Raw genomic sequence first — 11,107 nt, forward strand, 5'->3', positions numbered from 1 at the left:
GCGAGCGTACGGCGTGACGCGAGGTCTTCCGCCGCGCGTCGAGCACTCGACGAGCGCCATCGATTCGTCCAAAGATCGGCCGAATCTGACCGAGCGAGGGAGGTTTGAAGTTTGACCGCCCGAACCGGCGGTTTCGTTCCGCGCGGCCGCGGACCAGCGGCGGCCCCGGAAGAGCACCGCGGACCCCGCGGCGGCGACGAGGGCGCCCCGCGGCGGCCGCGGCAGGCCCGCGACGTCCGGCTTGACGTCGCCGGCCGGCGACCGCTCCGCGACGACGGCGACCGTCGGCGCCGCGACGTCGGCCGGCGGCGGCGACCGCGCGTCGACGGCCGCGCGCGGCCGCGGCGGCGCCTCGGCCGGGGGCGGCGCGCGGCGCCGCTGGGGCGACGGCGGCGCGTGGTGGAGCCGCCGCGCGGCCGCGCGCGGCCGGCCCCGGCCCCGGCCCCGCGGCCGCGAGGCGGCGCCGTCGAGGCCGAAAAAGCGCGCGACCTCCGACCGCGACCGGTAGACGCGGTCCTCGGGCGACCGGTAGGTCGTCGCCCGCGGCGCGCCGTCGCCCGCGCGCGCGCGGGCGCGCCAGCCCCGGAGCAGCGCGGGGCCGTCGCCGCCGCGCGCGCCGAGGTACGCCGCGAGCGCCCGCAGCTTCCGCCGGTCGTCCGGCGTCGCGCCGCCCTCGTCGTCCTCCTCCTCCTCGTCGTCCTCGTCGTCCTCGTCCTCCTCCTCGTCGGAGCTCGACTCGTCGCGCTCCGGCGACGAGTCGCGCTCGCGGCGCCGCTGGAGCCGCGACGCCTTGGCCTCGGCGTAGTGCCGCGAGCTCTTGTGGCTGCCGTAGTACCTGGGCGGGAACAGAGAGATGCAACGTCGCTTCCACGTGAGCGTGCCGCGCGCGCGCGTTTCGGACAAAGCATGCACGCGTCGAGACCGTTCCGAGAGATGATCGCTCGTCCAAAAATCGGCCGAAACGAGTGGGAAACGGCCGAGAGAGGAAGTTGGGCACGTCGCGCTCTTTTCCCGCCCCGCGTCGTGCCAGAGCGCGACGTCCTCGAGGCGCCGGCCGAGGGCCCGCGCGAGCGCCGGGAGGTCCTTATACTTGCGCTCCCGCGCCATCTTGAGCACGAGGGCCGTCGCGTCCGCGCGCTCGCCCGCCGTCCACCGCCAGCGGCCCGCGGACCCGGCCGCGACGGCCGCGGCGACGGCCGCGCCGCGGCCCTCGTAGCACGCGGCCAGCGAGTCGCCCGTCGCCGCGGCGACGTCGTGGAGGGCCCGCAGCGTGCGCTCCTCGTGCTCGCCCTCGGGGAAGCGCCCGGCCAGCGCGCCGTCGACCGCCGCGTTCGGCTGGCCGCCGCGAAAGTCGGGGAGGTCCGCGCGCTCCTCGGCCGGGACGAAGCACGCGCGCGCGTAGAGGGCGCTCTCGGCCGCCGGGCCGTCGGCGACGGCGCAGGCCGGCGCCTCGCCGACGGCCGGCAGCGCGTCGCACGCGTTCTTGCGATAGCGGAAGGCGAGCGCCATGGCGCGCCGGCCGCCGCTGGATGGTGGTGTCGAGTCGCACGCGGTGGTCGCGCGCGCGACGGCCGCCGCGCGGAGGCGCCGCGGGGACGACGCCGCGGCCTGGCGCGTTGCGACCGCGGATGCAACGCGCACGCGTGCTGCAACGCGCGGTGGCGTTCGTTCTAGCGCGTTTCGTAGCGCGAATGAAACGAGGTTTCATTCAACCATTTGAGCGCAAGATTGGAGGTTCAAGGCCGACTTCGACGTCCGGCGTCCAAAGCATCCGTCCAAAGCGATGGGCTTCGTGCTCTCAGACAGCAAGCCCGAGAGCGATGCGACCGAGGCGCCGGGCCTCGTGCTTGCAAAGTCCAGCGAGTCGCAAGGCCTCGCGCCTGCAAAGCCCAGCGTGCTCGTCGGCCAGGTCGTGCACCGGCGGCGCCTGAGCAAGAAGCTGTGCTTCCTCGACGTCGTAGCCGACGGCGAGCGCTATTGCCTCGTGGCGAAGAGCGAGGTGCTGGGCGTGGCGACGGCCTGCGGCCTCGCGGGCGTCAAGAAGGCCACGGACGTGCGCGCGGGCGACGTCGTGCGCGCCGCGGGGGTCTGGGAGGACGCGGCGACGCTCGTCGTCGACGGCCGCCTCGACGTCGTCGACCGCTGGGACACGGCCGCGCGCGGCTCCTTCGCGCCGGTGCCGCCGCCGCCGAGCGGCAAGGCGCTCGCGCGCGTCGAGGTCTGCAAGTACTGGGTCAACACGGGCGCCTGCAGCGGCGGCGCCGCGTGCCGCTACGCGCACGACGGCTCCGCGCGCGCGGCGGCGGCGAACGCCTGGGTCGCGTCGAAGCGGCTCGAGCGGCGGCGGCTCCGGGGGCAGCCCGACGACCTCGCGGCCCACGACGAGTCGTCGAACGCGTCGCGGCACCGGATCGTCGCCGAGTTCCTGCTGAAGCACGTCGGAAGAGACGCGCTCGCGGCGGCGCCGGTCCTCGACGTCGCGGGAGGCCGCGGCGGCCTCGCCTTCGAGCTCCAGGTCATCCACGGCGTCGAGACCGTGCTCGTCGAGCCGCGGGTCTACGAGAATCGCCTCACGCGGCGGCAGCACAAGATCCTCAAGAAGCGCGGCGAGGGCGCGGCGCGCGTCCCGCGGCACGTCGCCGCGGCCGTCGGCGGCGACTTCGACGACGGCGCGCTCGTCGCGGGCTGCTCGGCGCTCGTCGGGCTGCACGCGGACCAGGCGACGGAGTGGATCGTCGACGAGGCCCTGCGTCTGGACAAGCCGTTTTTGGTGGTCCCCTGCTGCGTCTTCCCGTCGCTCTTCGCCGCGCGGATCCACCCGGTGACCGCGGCGCCCGTCGTCTCGCACCAGGACTTCGTCGAGTACCTCCTCGCGAAGCGCTACGCGTCCGGGGGCGCCGTGCGCCACGCGATCCTGCCCTTCGCCGGGCGGAACCAGTGCGTCTGGGGCGTTCCCGAGGCGACGCCGCCGGAGTAAGGCGGGCGAGTTCGACGCTCGGCCGAGGTGTTAGCCGCGCCCCCTAGAAGTTCGAGAGCACGCGGCTCTCGAAGACGCCGGCCTTCGTGAGGAGCTCCTTCACGGCGACGAACATGTCCTTGGGCCCGCAGACGCAGGCGCCCGTGTTCCGCGGCACGGCGATGCCGTCGGCCTCCATGCACGCCTGGACGTAGCCGCTGAAGGCGCCGCCCGACGCGGCCTTGGAGTGGCACGGCTTCACGTCGACGTTGAACTCCGACCGCCAGAGGTCGAACTTGTCCGCGTAGGCCATCACCGACGCGTCCTGCACGCCGTAGTAGAGCGTCGCGGGTTTCGGCAGGTCCAGGGCGACGCCGGACTCGATCGTCGATCGGATGGGCGCGATGCCGGAGCCGCCGGCGACGAAGAGCTGGTTCATGCACGCGAAGCCGTCGTACTCCGAGTCGACGGCGCCGTCCTCGCCGTTGAAGGCCTTGCCCACGGCGTAGCCGCCGCCGGAGACCTCGGAGCACTTGACGGCCGCGCCGGCCGCGAGGGACGTGAGGTACGCGTTGCCCTCGTTCTCCTTGATGAGGAACTCGAAGGCCTTGCCCTCGGTCGGGCCGACGACGGGCGGCGACGCGATGGCGTAGAAGCCCGGCTTCTCCTCGCCGAGCGTCAGCTGCACGTACTGGCCGCCGATGCGGTGCGCCTCGAGCGTCTCGGGGCTCACCTCGAGGGCGATGGCGCGGAGGCCGTCGCCGGCCTCGTCGTTGGACTTGACCACGGCGTCGCTCCAGACCGGCGGGTCGCCCCAGCCCATGGAGAGCTGCGCATTTCTGACGCGCACCTGGCGCTGCGGGAGCAGCGCGCACGCCGGCGCGAGGAGGAGGATAGAGAGCGAGACCATCTCGTCCCGCGATCTAATCAAGTCGGTGTTGACGAGATGTTGACGCCATGTTGCCCTATAAGTGCGGCCGGGCAGCATCTCCGGGCAGCCCGCCTGAGACGAATTATGGCGTCGCGCTATGTCGTGGATGAGGCGTACCGCTCCGAGTCGGAGGACGAGGAAACGAGCGCGGCGCCGCACGCGCCGTCGTCGTCGTCGTCGTCGCCGCGCGGCGGGTCGCTGCTCGAGAAGCTGCGGCGCATGTCGCCGCGGACGTCCGAAAGCTCGCGGCCGAACTCCCACGAGAGCTCGCGGCCCGAATCGGCGGCGGCGGCGTCGGACGTCGTCGTCGGCGGCGTCTCGCGGCCCGAGTCGGCGGCGGCGGCGTCGGACGTCGTCGTCGGCGGCGTCTCGCGGCCCGAGTCGGCGGCGGCGGCGTCGGACGTCGTCGTCGGCGGCGTCTCGCGGCCCGCGACGGCGGACGTCGTCGTCGGCGGCGGCGGCGTCGCAGACGCGCCGGACGACGACGACGACGACCGGGACGACGAGCTCGAGGCCGCGCTCCGCGCCTTGCGGGACCTCGAGCGCGTCGGCCGCGCCGACGAGCCGAAGCGGAGGGAGGTCGCGGGCCCCTGCCCCAACGCGCGGGTCTGCGGCGGGCGGTCGCCCCTCGGCGGCGTCTGCGAGGCCTGCGACGCGCAGTGGGGGCCGGAGCCCCTGGACATCTTCGAGGGCGAGGACGACGAGTGCGCCGAGTGCGCCGTGTGCTTCGAGCGGCCCGCGCGCGTCCGGCTGCCCGGCTGCCGCCACCGCTTCTGCGCCGGCGACTTCCTGCGGCTCCACGGCCTCGTCCAGCCCGAGGCGGGCTACGTCGGCTTCGGCGCGGCGGGCGGCCACCGGGACCGGGGCTGCCCCGTGTGCCGCGAGGGCCGCGTCTGCCCGAACTGGGTCCACACGGGCCGCCGCAACTGCACCTGCGGCCGCTGCGTCAACGTCTGCGCGGCCTGCGGCGACGAGTGCTACGTCGCCTGCGCGCGGTGCAAGGTCGCGTGGTACTGCGACCGGGGCTGCCAGCGGGCCGACTGGGCGCGCCACGGCGCGCGGTGCGCCGCGCTCGCGGCGGAGGACCGGCGGCGCCGCGGCGTCGCGCGCGACTTCCGCGCGTCGGAGAAGGGCCTCGAGCTCCGCGCGGGCGCCTGGGACATCGTCGGCTACGTGCGGCCGCGCGAGGGCGCGCACGACGGCCTCTTCTCCGTGCGGAGCCGCGACGCGCGGGGCGACGCGACGCGCAACGTCCACGCGGGGCTCGTCATGGATCTCCTCAGCGAGGACGCGGCGCGCCCGCCGCCGCCGCCCGCCGCCGCCTAGGAAAAGCCTAAAGGACAGCCGCCTAGAGGCGCGGCCGCCTAGAACGGGAGCCGGAGGAGCGGCCGGTCGACGTAGCCGACGGGCTGGCCGAGCACGTTGAACCGCGGCTGCCACCGCGCGCCGAAGGCGACGCCGACGGCCGCGCCGCCGAGGAGCCCGCCGAGGTGCGCCATGTTGTCGATGTTGCCCGCCGTCGCGCCCAGCAACGCGTTGAGCAGCACCGTGTCGCGGATCGAGTCGAGGCCCCGCGTGCCGTAGAGCTCCTGGTGCCGGTAGAGGTGCACGGCGAGGGCGCCGATGAGGCCCGCGATGGCGCCCGACGCGCCGACGGACGTGGACCCGACGGGGCCCTTGGCGCACGACAGGAGGTTCCCCGCGATGCCCGACGCGACGTAGACGACGAGGGTCTTCTTGGCCCCGTAGGCCCGTTCGAGCGACCTGCCGACGTTGCGGAGGCTGATCATGTTCACGATGAGGTGGGCCGGCGACGCGTGCAGGAGCATGGGCGTCGCGAGGCGCCACCACTGCCCGGCGCCGATGAGCGGCGCGCTCTTGCAGCCGAGCGTGAGGAGCTGGGGCTGGAGCACCTGGGCGCCGTAGGCCCCGACGGTCGTGTAGGTGATCTTCTCCGTCACCAGCGGCGCCGCGGACCGGGCGACGCGCTGGCGCGCGTACTGCGAGGGCGCCTGGTAGCCCTGCATCGACGCCGCGACAGCGGTCGCGAGCGCGAGGATGGAGCGCATCGTGTGTGTTTCGTGTCCTGCTGCCTCCGCGAAGCGCTCGCGCGGACTGCTGTGCTGTGGGTCGGCGTCGAGAGGCGTCTGCAAGGGCAGTGCGTCGAGGGACACGAAGGCTGAGGCATGTACAAGTACAAAGAGCCCGAGTTGATGTCCCCATCAGGCGAGTTGACTTCTGGGCGCACGGGCAATATTTTTTAGCACAGCACGCACGAGAGCAGCCCCTCCCTCCCCGCGGCCATGGCGCGGCCCTGCTGCGCGCTGCTGCTGGTGCTGGCCGGCGGCGCGTTCGGCGCCTGGGAGCCGGAGATCGAGGCCAAGGGCCGGAGCTGGAACGCGCTCATCGAGCAGGAGCTGGACCGGTCCATGGCGCTCTACGAGCGGCCGGCGTCCCTCGACGCCGCCGAGGCGCTCCTGCTCGAGATCCTGGGCGACCCCTACCGCCTCGTGCTCGTCGTCGGCAACCGGCTCGTCGTCGACCGGCGGTTGCTGCTCCAAAAAAAGGGCATGCACCACATCGAGTTCCTCAAGTCCGTCATGGAGCGCGCGCCGCTCGACAACGTCGCGTACCAGTGGGAGTGGAACGCCGACGGCTTCAACAGCGAGGACCAGCTCGTGCGCGAGGGCTGCCCGACGCCGGCGAACATGCGCCTGAACCGCGTGAAGCCCAAGTCGAAGCTCCGGCAAAAGGACGCGACGCCGCTGCCGCGTTTGGTCATCGCGAAGCGCTACGGCTACGACCAGTGCGGCATCCTCGTGCCGAACTGCTACTTCGACGACCTCACCAAGTGGGGCCGCCTCGCGGAGACGATCACCGACGTCGCCGCGGGCCTCCCCTTTGAAAAGCGCGACGGCCGCGTCTTCTGGCGCGGGTCCATCCGCACGGAGCCGGACTGCGACGACGAGGCCGGCAACTTCGCGCGCACGGAGGCCGTGGCGCTGACGGCGGCGCACCCGGACGTCTTCGACGTCAAATGCCTCGAGTGCGACGTCCGCGACGAGGCGCGCCAGTTCCGCCCGGCGCGGGACGAGCGCGCGACGCGCCCACCTTCCAAGGCTCCGATCTCGGCCGGTTTCCTGTCGTTTCGGCTGATGTTTGGACGAGCGATCATCCCTCGGAACGGCCTCGACGCGTGGATGGGGTCTCCGGAACGCGCGCGTCGAAGCGACGTCGCGTCTCTCGCTTCCCGCGCAGGTTCTGCCCGCGCCACGTCTTCGCCGACGAGACGAAGCGGCACCTCGGGGACCTGAGGAAGCTCGGCGCGAGCCACGTCGACAAGTCGAGCTTCGGCCGCTACCAGTTCCAGCTCAACCTGCCCGGGTCCGTCTCCGGGAGCTACAGCCGGAACCTGAACCACCTCTGGCTCCTCGGCAGCGTCATCGCCATGTGGGACGCGCCCTACGTCGAGTGGTACTACCCGGCGCTCGCCGAGGGCGTCACGCACCTCGCGCTGAACCGCTCGACGGCCCTCGACGCCGTGCGCGACGTGCCGCGGCGCGCGGTCGAGACCATGCTCCGGAACGCGCGCGCGGTCTACGACCGGCTCCTCTGCCCCGACTGCCTCGCGGCCTACATGCGCACGCTCGTGCGGAAGATGCGGGCCTACTTCCGGCTCGGCGACGTCCTCGACGACCCCGACCGGCTCCGGCGCGTGCTCGAGCGCCTCGACGTCGCGTCGCTCGAGCTCGTCGAATTCACGATCCGCGAGAAGAAGATCCACATCAACTTCATCACGACGCGGAACCAGCTTTTGGAGTTGGCGGCCCACACGAACGACACGGCCGTCGAGGCGAAGCTCAACGACGCCAAGCCCTGGCGCCAGCGGCGCCGGGGCGACAAGGGCGGCACGTTCACGCTCGACGGCGGCGGCGGCCGGCGCCGGCCCGTCTCGCGCGCCGCGGCGGCGGGCCGGGGCCTCGCGGAATCGGACTAACCAAACTCGGGGGTCGCCGAGGACGCGGGCGCACGACCCCGTCGGGCGGGCGCGCTCGTCGCGACGATGGCGCGGGGAAGTGCGTTCGTGCTTCGGAAGAATGCGGGTCGGCCTACCCCTTGGCTCGCCATTACGCCTTGTGGAGAAGTACTTGCGTTGTCGATCGAGGCGCAGACGACGACCCGGGGCGGCGGCGCCGTCCCCGGCCACGATGCGCCTCTTCCACCGCGTCGCCGCCGTCCTGGCCCTCGCCGCCTGCGACGAGTCGCCGGACGCCTGGCGGGCGCGCATGGCCGCCGAGCTCGACCGGTCCCTCGCCCTCTACGCCAGGCCGAGGGACGCCGACGAGGCGGAGCAGCTCGTCCGGCGGCTCCTCGGGGACCCCTACCGGTCCGTGCTCGTGCTCCGGAACCGCCTCATCTTCGACCGGCGCCTCTTCTCGCGCGCCAAGGTCATGCACCACGTCGAGTTCGTCCGGAGCGTCATGGAGGCCGGCCCGAGCGACAACTTCGCGTACCAGTTCGAGTGGAACGCGAACGGCGCCAACAGCGAGGACCAGCTTGTGCGCGAGGGCTGCCCGACGCCCGCGGCCATGCCCCGGCGGCGCGTCAAGCCCAAGTCCTGGGCCGCGCAGCCGCGGCAGTCGCCGATCCCGCGAGTCGTCATCGCGAAGCGCTACGGCGGCGGCCGGCGTCGCCGCTTCGCCCGCGGGCGCGCGCGCGACCGGTCCCGACATATGGCCTTCGTCTGCGCTCCGGCGAGCGCTCGACGAGAGCGACCGCGCGCGTCCGGACGCGAGCCGACGCCCCGCGCGAAAGAGGAACTCCGGCCGTTCGGTCGCGCGCCCCCCCGGACCGAACCTTCGGGCGCAGGCTACGAGCAGTGCGGCGTCATGATGCCCAACTGCTACTTCGACGACGTCACGAAGTGGGGCCGGGTCGCGGCGGCGACGGCGCGCGCGGCGAACGCGACGCCGCTCGCGGACCGGGACCCGCGGCTCTTCTGGCGCGGCGCGATCCGGACGCGCGACGACTGCGAGGACGAGTTCGGCAACTTCGCGCGCGCGGAGGCCGTCGCGCTGACGGCCCGCGACCCGGCGTCCTTCGACGTGCGCTGCCTCCAGTGCGACGTCCGCGACGGCGCCGCGAACCCCTGCGACCGGCCGGTCTTCTCCGCGGCGACGCGGCGCGACGTGCTGTCGCTCGGCCGCGCGGCCCACGCGAACCGGAGCGTCTACGGGGCCTACCAGTTCCAGCTGAACCTGCCGGGGTCCGTGTCCGGGAGCTACAGCCGGAACCTGAACCACCTCTGGCTCCTCGGCTCCGCCGTCGCGCTCTGGGACGCGCCCTACGTCGAGTGGTACTACCCGGCGCTCACGGCGGGCGTCACGCACCTCGCCGTGGACGCGGGGACCGCGCGGGCCGCGCTCGACGCCGCGCGGCGCCGCGCGCGAATCACCCGCCGGTCCGGCGCGTCCCGACCGAGCTTCGAAACGCTCGGCCGCGTCGACGTCGATGCGGGTGATGTTTGGACGACTCGATGGCTCTCGGCGAGCGCTCGACGCACGGCCGAAGGGCTCGCGTCGCACCCGTCGCCTACGCGCGCGCCGGAGACGCGACGTCCGCGCAGGCGCGGCGCGACCCAGCGGCGCTCGCGCGGCTCGCGGCGAACGCGCGGCGGGTCCACGACGAGCTCCTCTGCCCCGCCTGCCTCGGCGCCTACTGGCGCGCCCTCGTGGCGAAGATGCGCGCCTACTTCTCCCTCGGGCTCGTCCTCGACGACCCCGCGCGGCTCCGGCGCGTCCTCGAGGCCCTCGGCGCGGGCGGCGCGCGCCTCGTGCAGCTCGCCGTCGGCGGCTTCGCGGGCGGCAGGACGCTCAACGCGTCGACGTCGACGGTGAGCCTGCGCTACGTCGTCGACTTCCCCGCCTTCGTCGACGACGTCGCGCCGCGGCCCGCGCCGCCGCCGCCGCCGCGGGGCCCGAGGCCCGCGCCCGAGGCCAAGGCCAAGCCGCCGCCGCCGAAGAAGAAGAAGAAGCCGCGGAAGCGCCGCGGCCACCAGTACTCGGCGAAGCGCAAGCAGGCCAACTTCAAGCTGAAGCTCGACGCCGTGCGCAACAAGCGCGACGACGACGACGGCGCCTGGGGCGGCGAGCTCGAGGCGCTCCTCGAGCAGCACGGCGATCAGGGGGGGCTCTAAACGAGGGGGGGGGGCTGCACCGTCGTCCGCGCAGATATCGCCGGGCGAGCGCGTTTGGGGCATCTCGGGCGTTTTTTTACTACCAAATTCGCCTTCTCGCGAGTCGCACGCGCGCGCTTACATGTCCGGGGGGCGAGGCCGACGCCCGACCCGAGCGACCCCCGGCGAGACCTTTGTACTCGAGTTCTCAAAACACCTCCCGACGTCAGCATCTCGTGCGCCGCGGCGCGGGGGCGAGCGCTCTCGCGCCGTTTTTGGGGTTGTCTCGCGTTGCCCGCCCCCCCTCAGAGCGCATCGCCCGACGCGCGACTACGGGCGGGACTTCGGAGGAACTATGTGCGAGCAGAGGGGTCGTGGGAGGTGTCGAGGTGCGCGAGTCGCTGTCGGGCGAGAGCTCACCGACCCGGCCAAATCGATCAGGCACCAGCCTTGATGTCAACAGTCAGAACTGCTCAGGCATCACCGTCTCGCGCGCGCCGGCGCGGGCTTTGCGCGCGCTCTCGCGCCGTTTTAGGGGTTGGATCGCGTTGTCCGCCCCCCTCAGAGTCCATCGCCCGCCGCGCGCCTCGGGGGGCGGCGCCGAAGGCGTTGAGCGCATCGAGGGCGCCCGAAGACGCCGTTGAGCTCGCAAAATCGTGCGCAAAAGCCCCCCGACGCGCGCCCGCCCACGCGTACCCGCCAACACTAGTGAAGGTCAGGCATCAGAGACCCAGAGACTAGAGACCTGGGCATCGAGCATCAGACCTGGGTTTCAGACTAAGAGAGACCTGGGATTGAAACCCAGGCCCTCGAATTACGAAAAAAACCTAGAAGTCGCCCAGGGCGTGGTCCAGGTCGCCGGCGGTGGGCCACAGGTGGACCACAATCACCTCCATCACCTTCAGCAGCAGCAGCAGCAGCAGCAGCGTCGTCGTCGTCGTCGCCGCCGCCGCCGCCGCCGCCGCCGCCGCCGCCGCCGCCGCGCGCGCGCGCGCGCGGGCATTCGAACCTACAATCAGACACAGAACGGCATAGGGAAGGCCAT

General features: G+C 73.1%; 4 protein-coding genes across 4 annotated transcripts in view; 1 reads left to right on the forward strand and 3 right to left on the reverse strand.

Annotated features, from left to right (window-relative positions):
* Positions 1–1,509, reverse strand: part of AURANDRAFT_66127 (hypothetical protein) — a gene marked incomplete at both ends in the record, with an annotated part of 4,112 nt that extends 2,603 nt beyond the window's left edge. Inside the window, 2 exons of the mRNA XM_009041189.1 lie at positions 178–835; positions 998–1,509. Coding sequence (XP_009039437.1) covers positions 178–835; positions 998–1,509 — 1,170 coding nt within the window. The remainder of the gene's footprint in view (positions 1–177; positions 836–997) is intronic.
* Positions 1,510–1,783: 274 nt separating this feature from the next.
* Positions 1,784–2,977, forward strand: AURANDRAFT_66128 (hypothetical protein; the record flags this gene model as incomplete). Its single annotated transcript, XM_009041185.1, has 1 exon — positions 1,784–2,977. One exon carries the CDS (start codon positions 1,784–1,786, stop codon positions 2,975–2,977), a length of 1,194 nt encoding a protein of 397 aa, XP_009039433.1.
* Positions 2,978–3,020: 43 nt separating this feature from the next.
* Positions 3,021–3,779, reverse strand: AURANDRAFT_30245 (hypothetical protein; the record flags this gene model as incomplete). Its single annotated transcript, XM_009041188.1, has 1 exon — positions 3,021–3,779. The coding sequence occupies one exon, from the start codon at positions 3,777–3,779 to the stop codon at positions 3,021–3,023; it is 759 nt and encodes a 252-aa protein (XP_009039436.1).
* A 1,793-nt stretch (positions 3,780–5,572) lies between these two features.
* Positions 5,573–5,803, reverse strand: AURANDRAFT_9027 (hypothetical protein; the record flags this gene model as incomplete). The annotated part of the gene is made up of 1 exon (XM_009041187.1): positions 5,573–5,803. A coding segment is annotated over one exon (231 nt), but the record flags the coding sequence as incomplete, so codon positions are not given.
* Positions 5,804–11,107: the final 5,304 nt, after the last annotated feature.

The sequence above is a fragment of the Aureococcus anophagefferens genome, assembly GCF_000186865.1.
Source record: "Aureococcus anophagefferens unplaced genomic scaffold AURANscaffold_19, whole genome shotgun sequence".
Classification (NCBI taxonomy): Eukaryota; class Pelagophyceae; order Pelagomonadales; family Pelagomonadaceae; genus Aureococcus; species Aureococcus anophagefferens.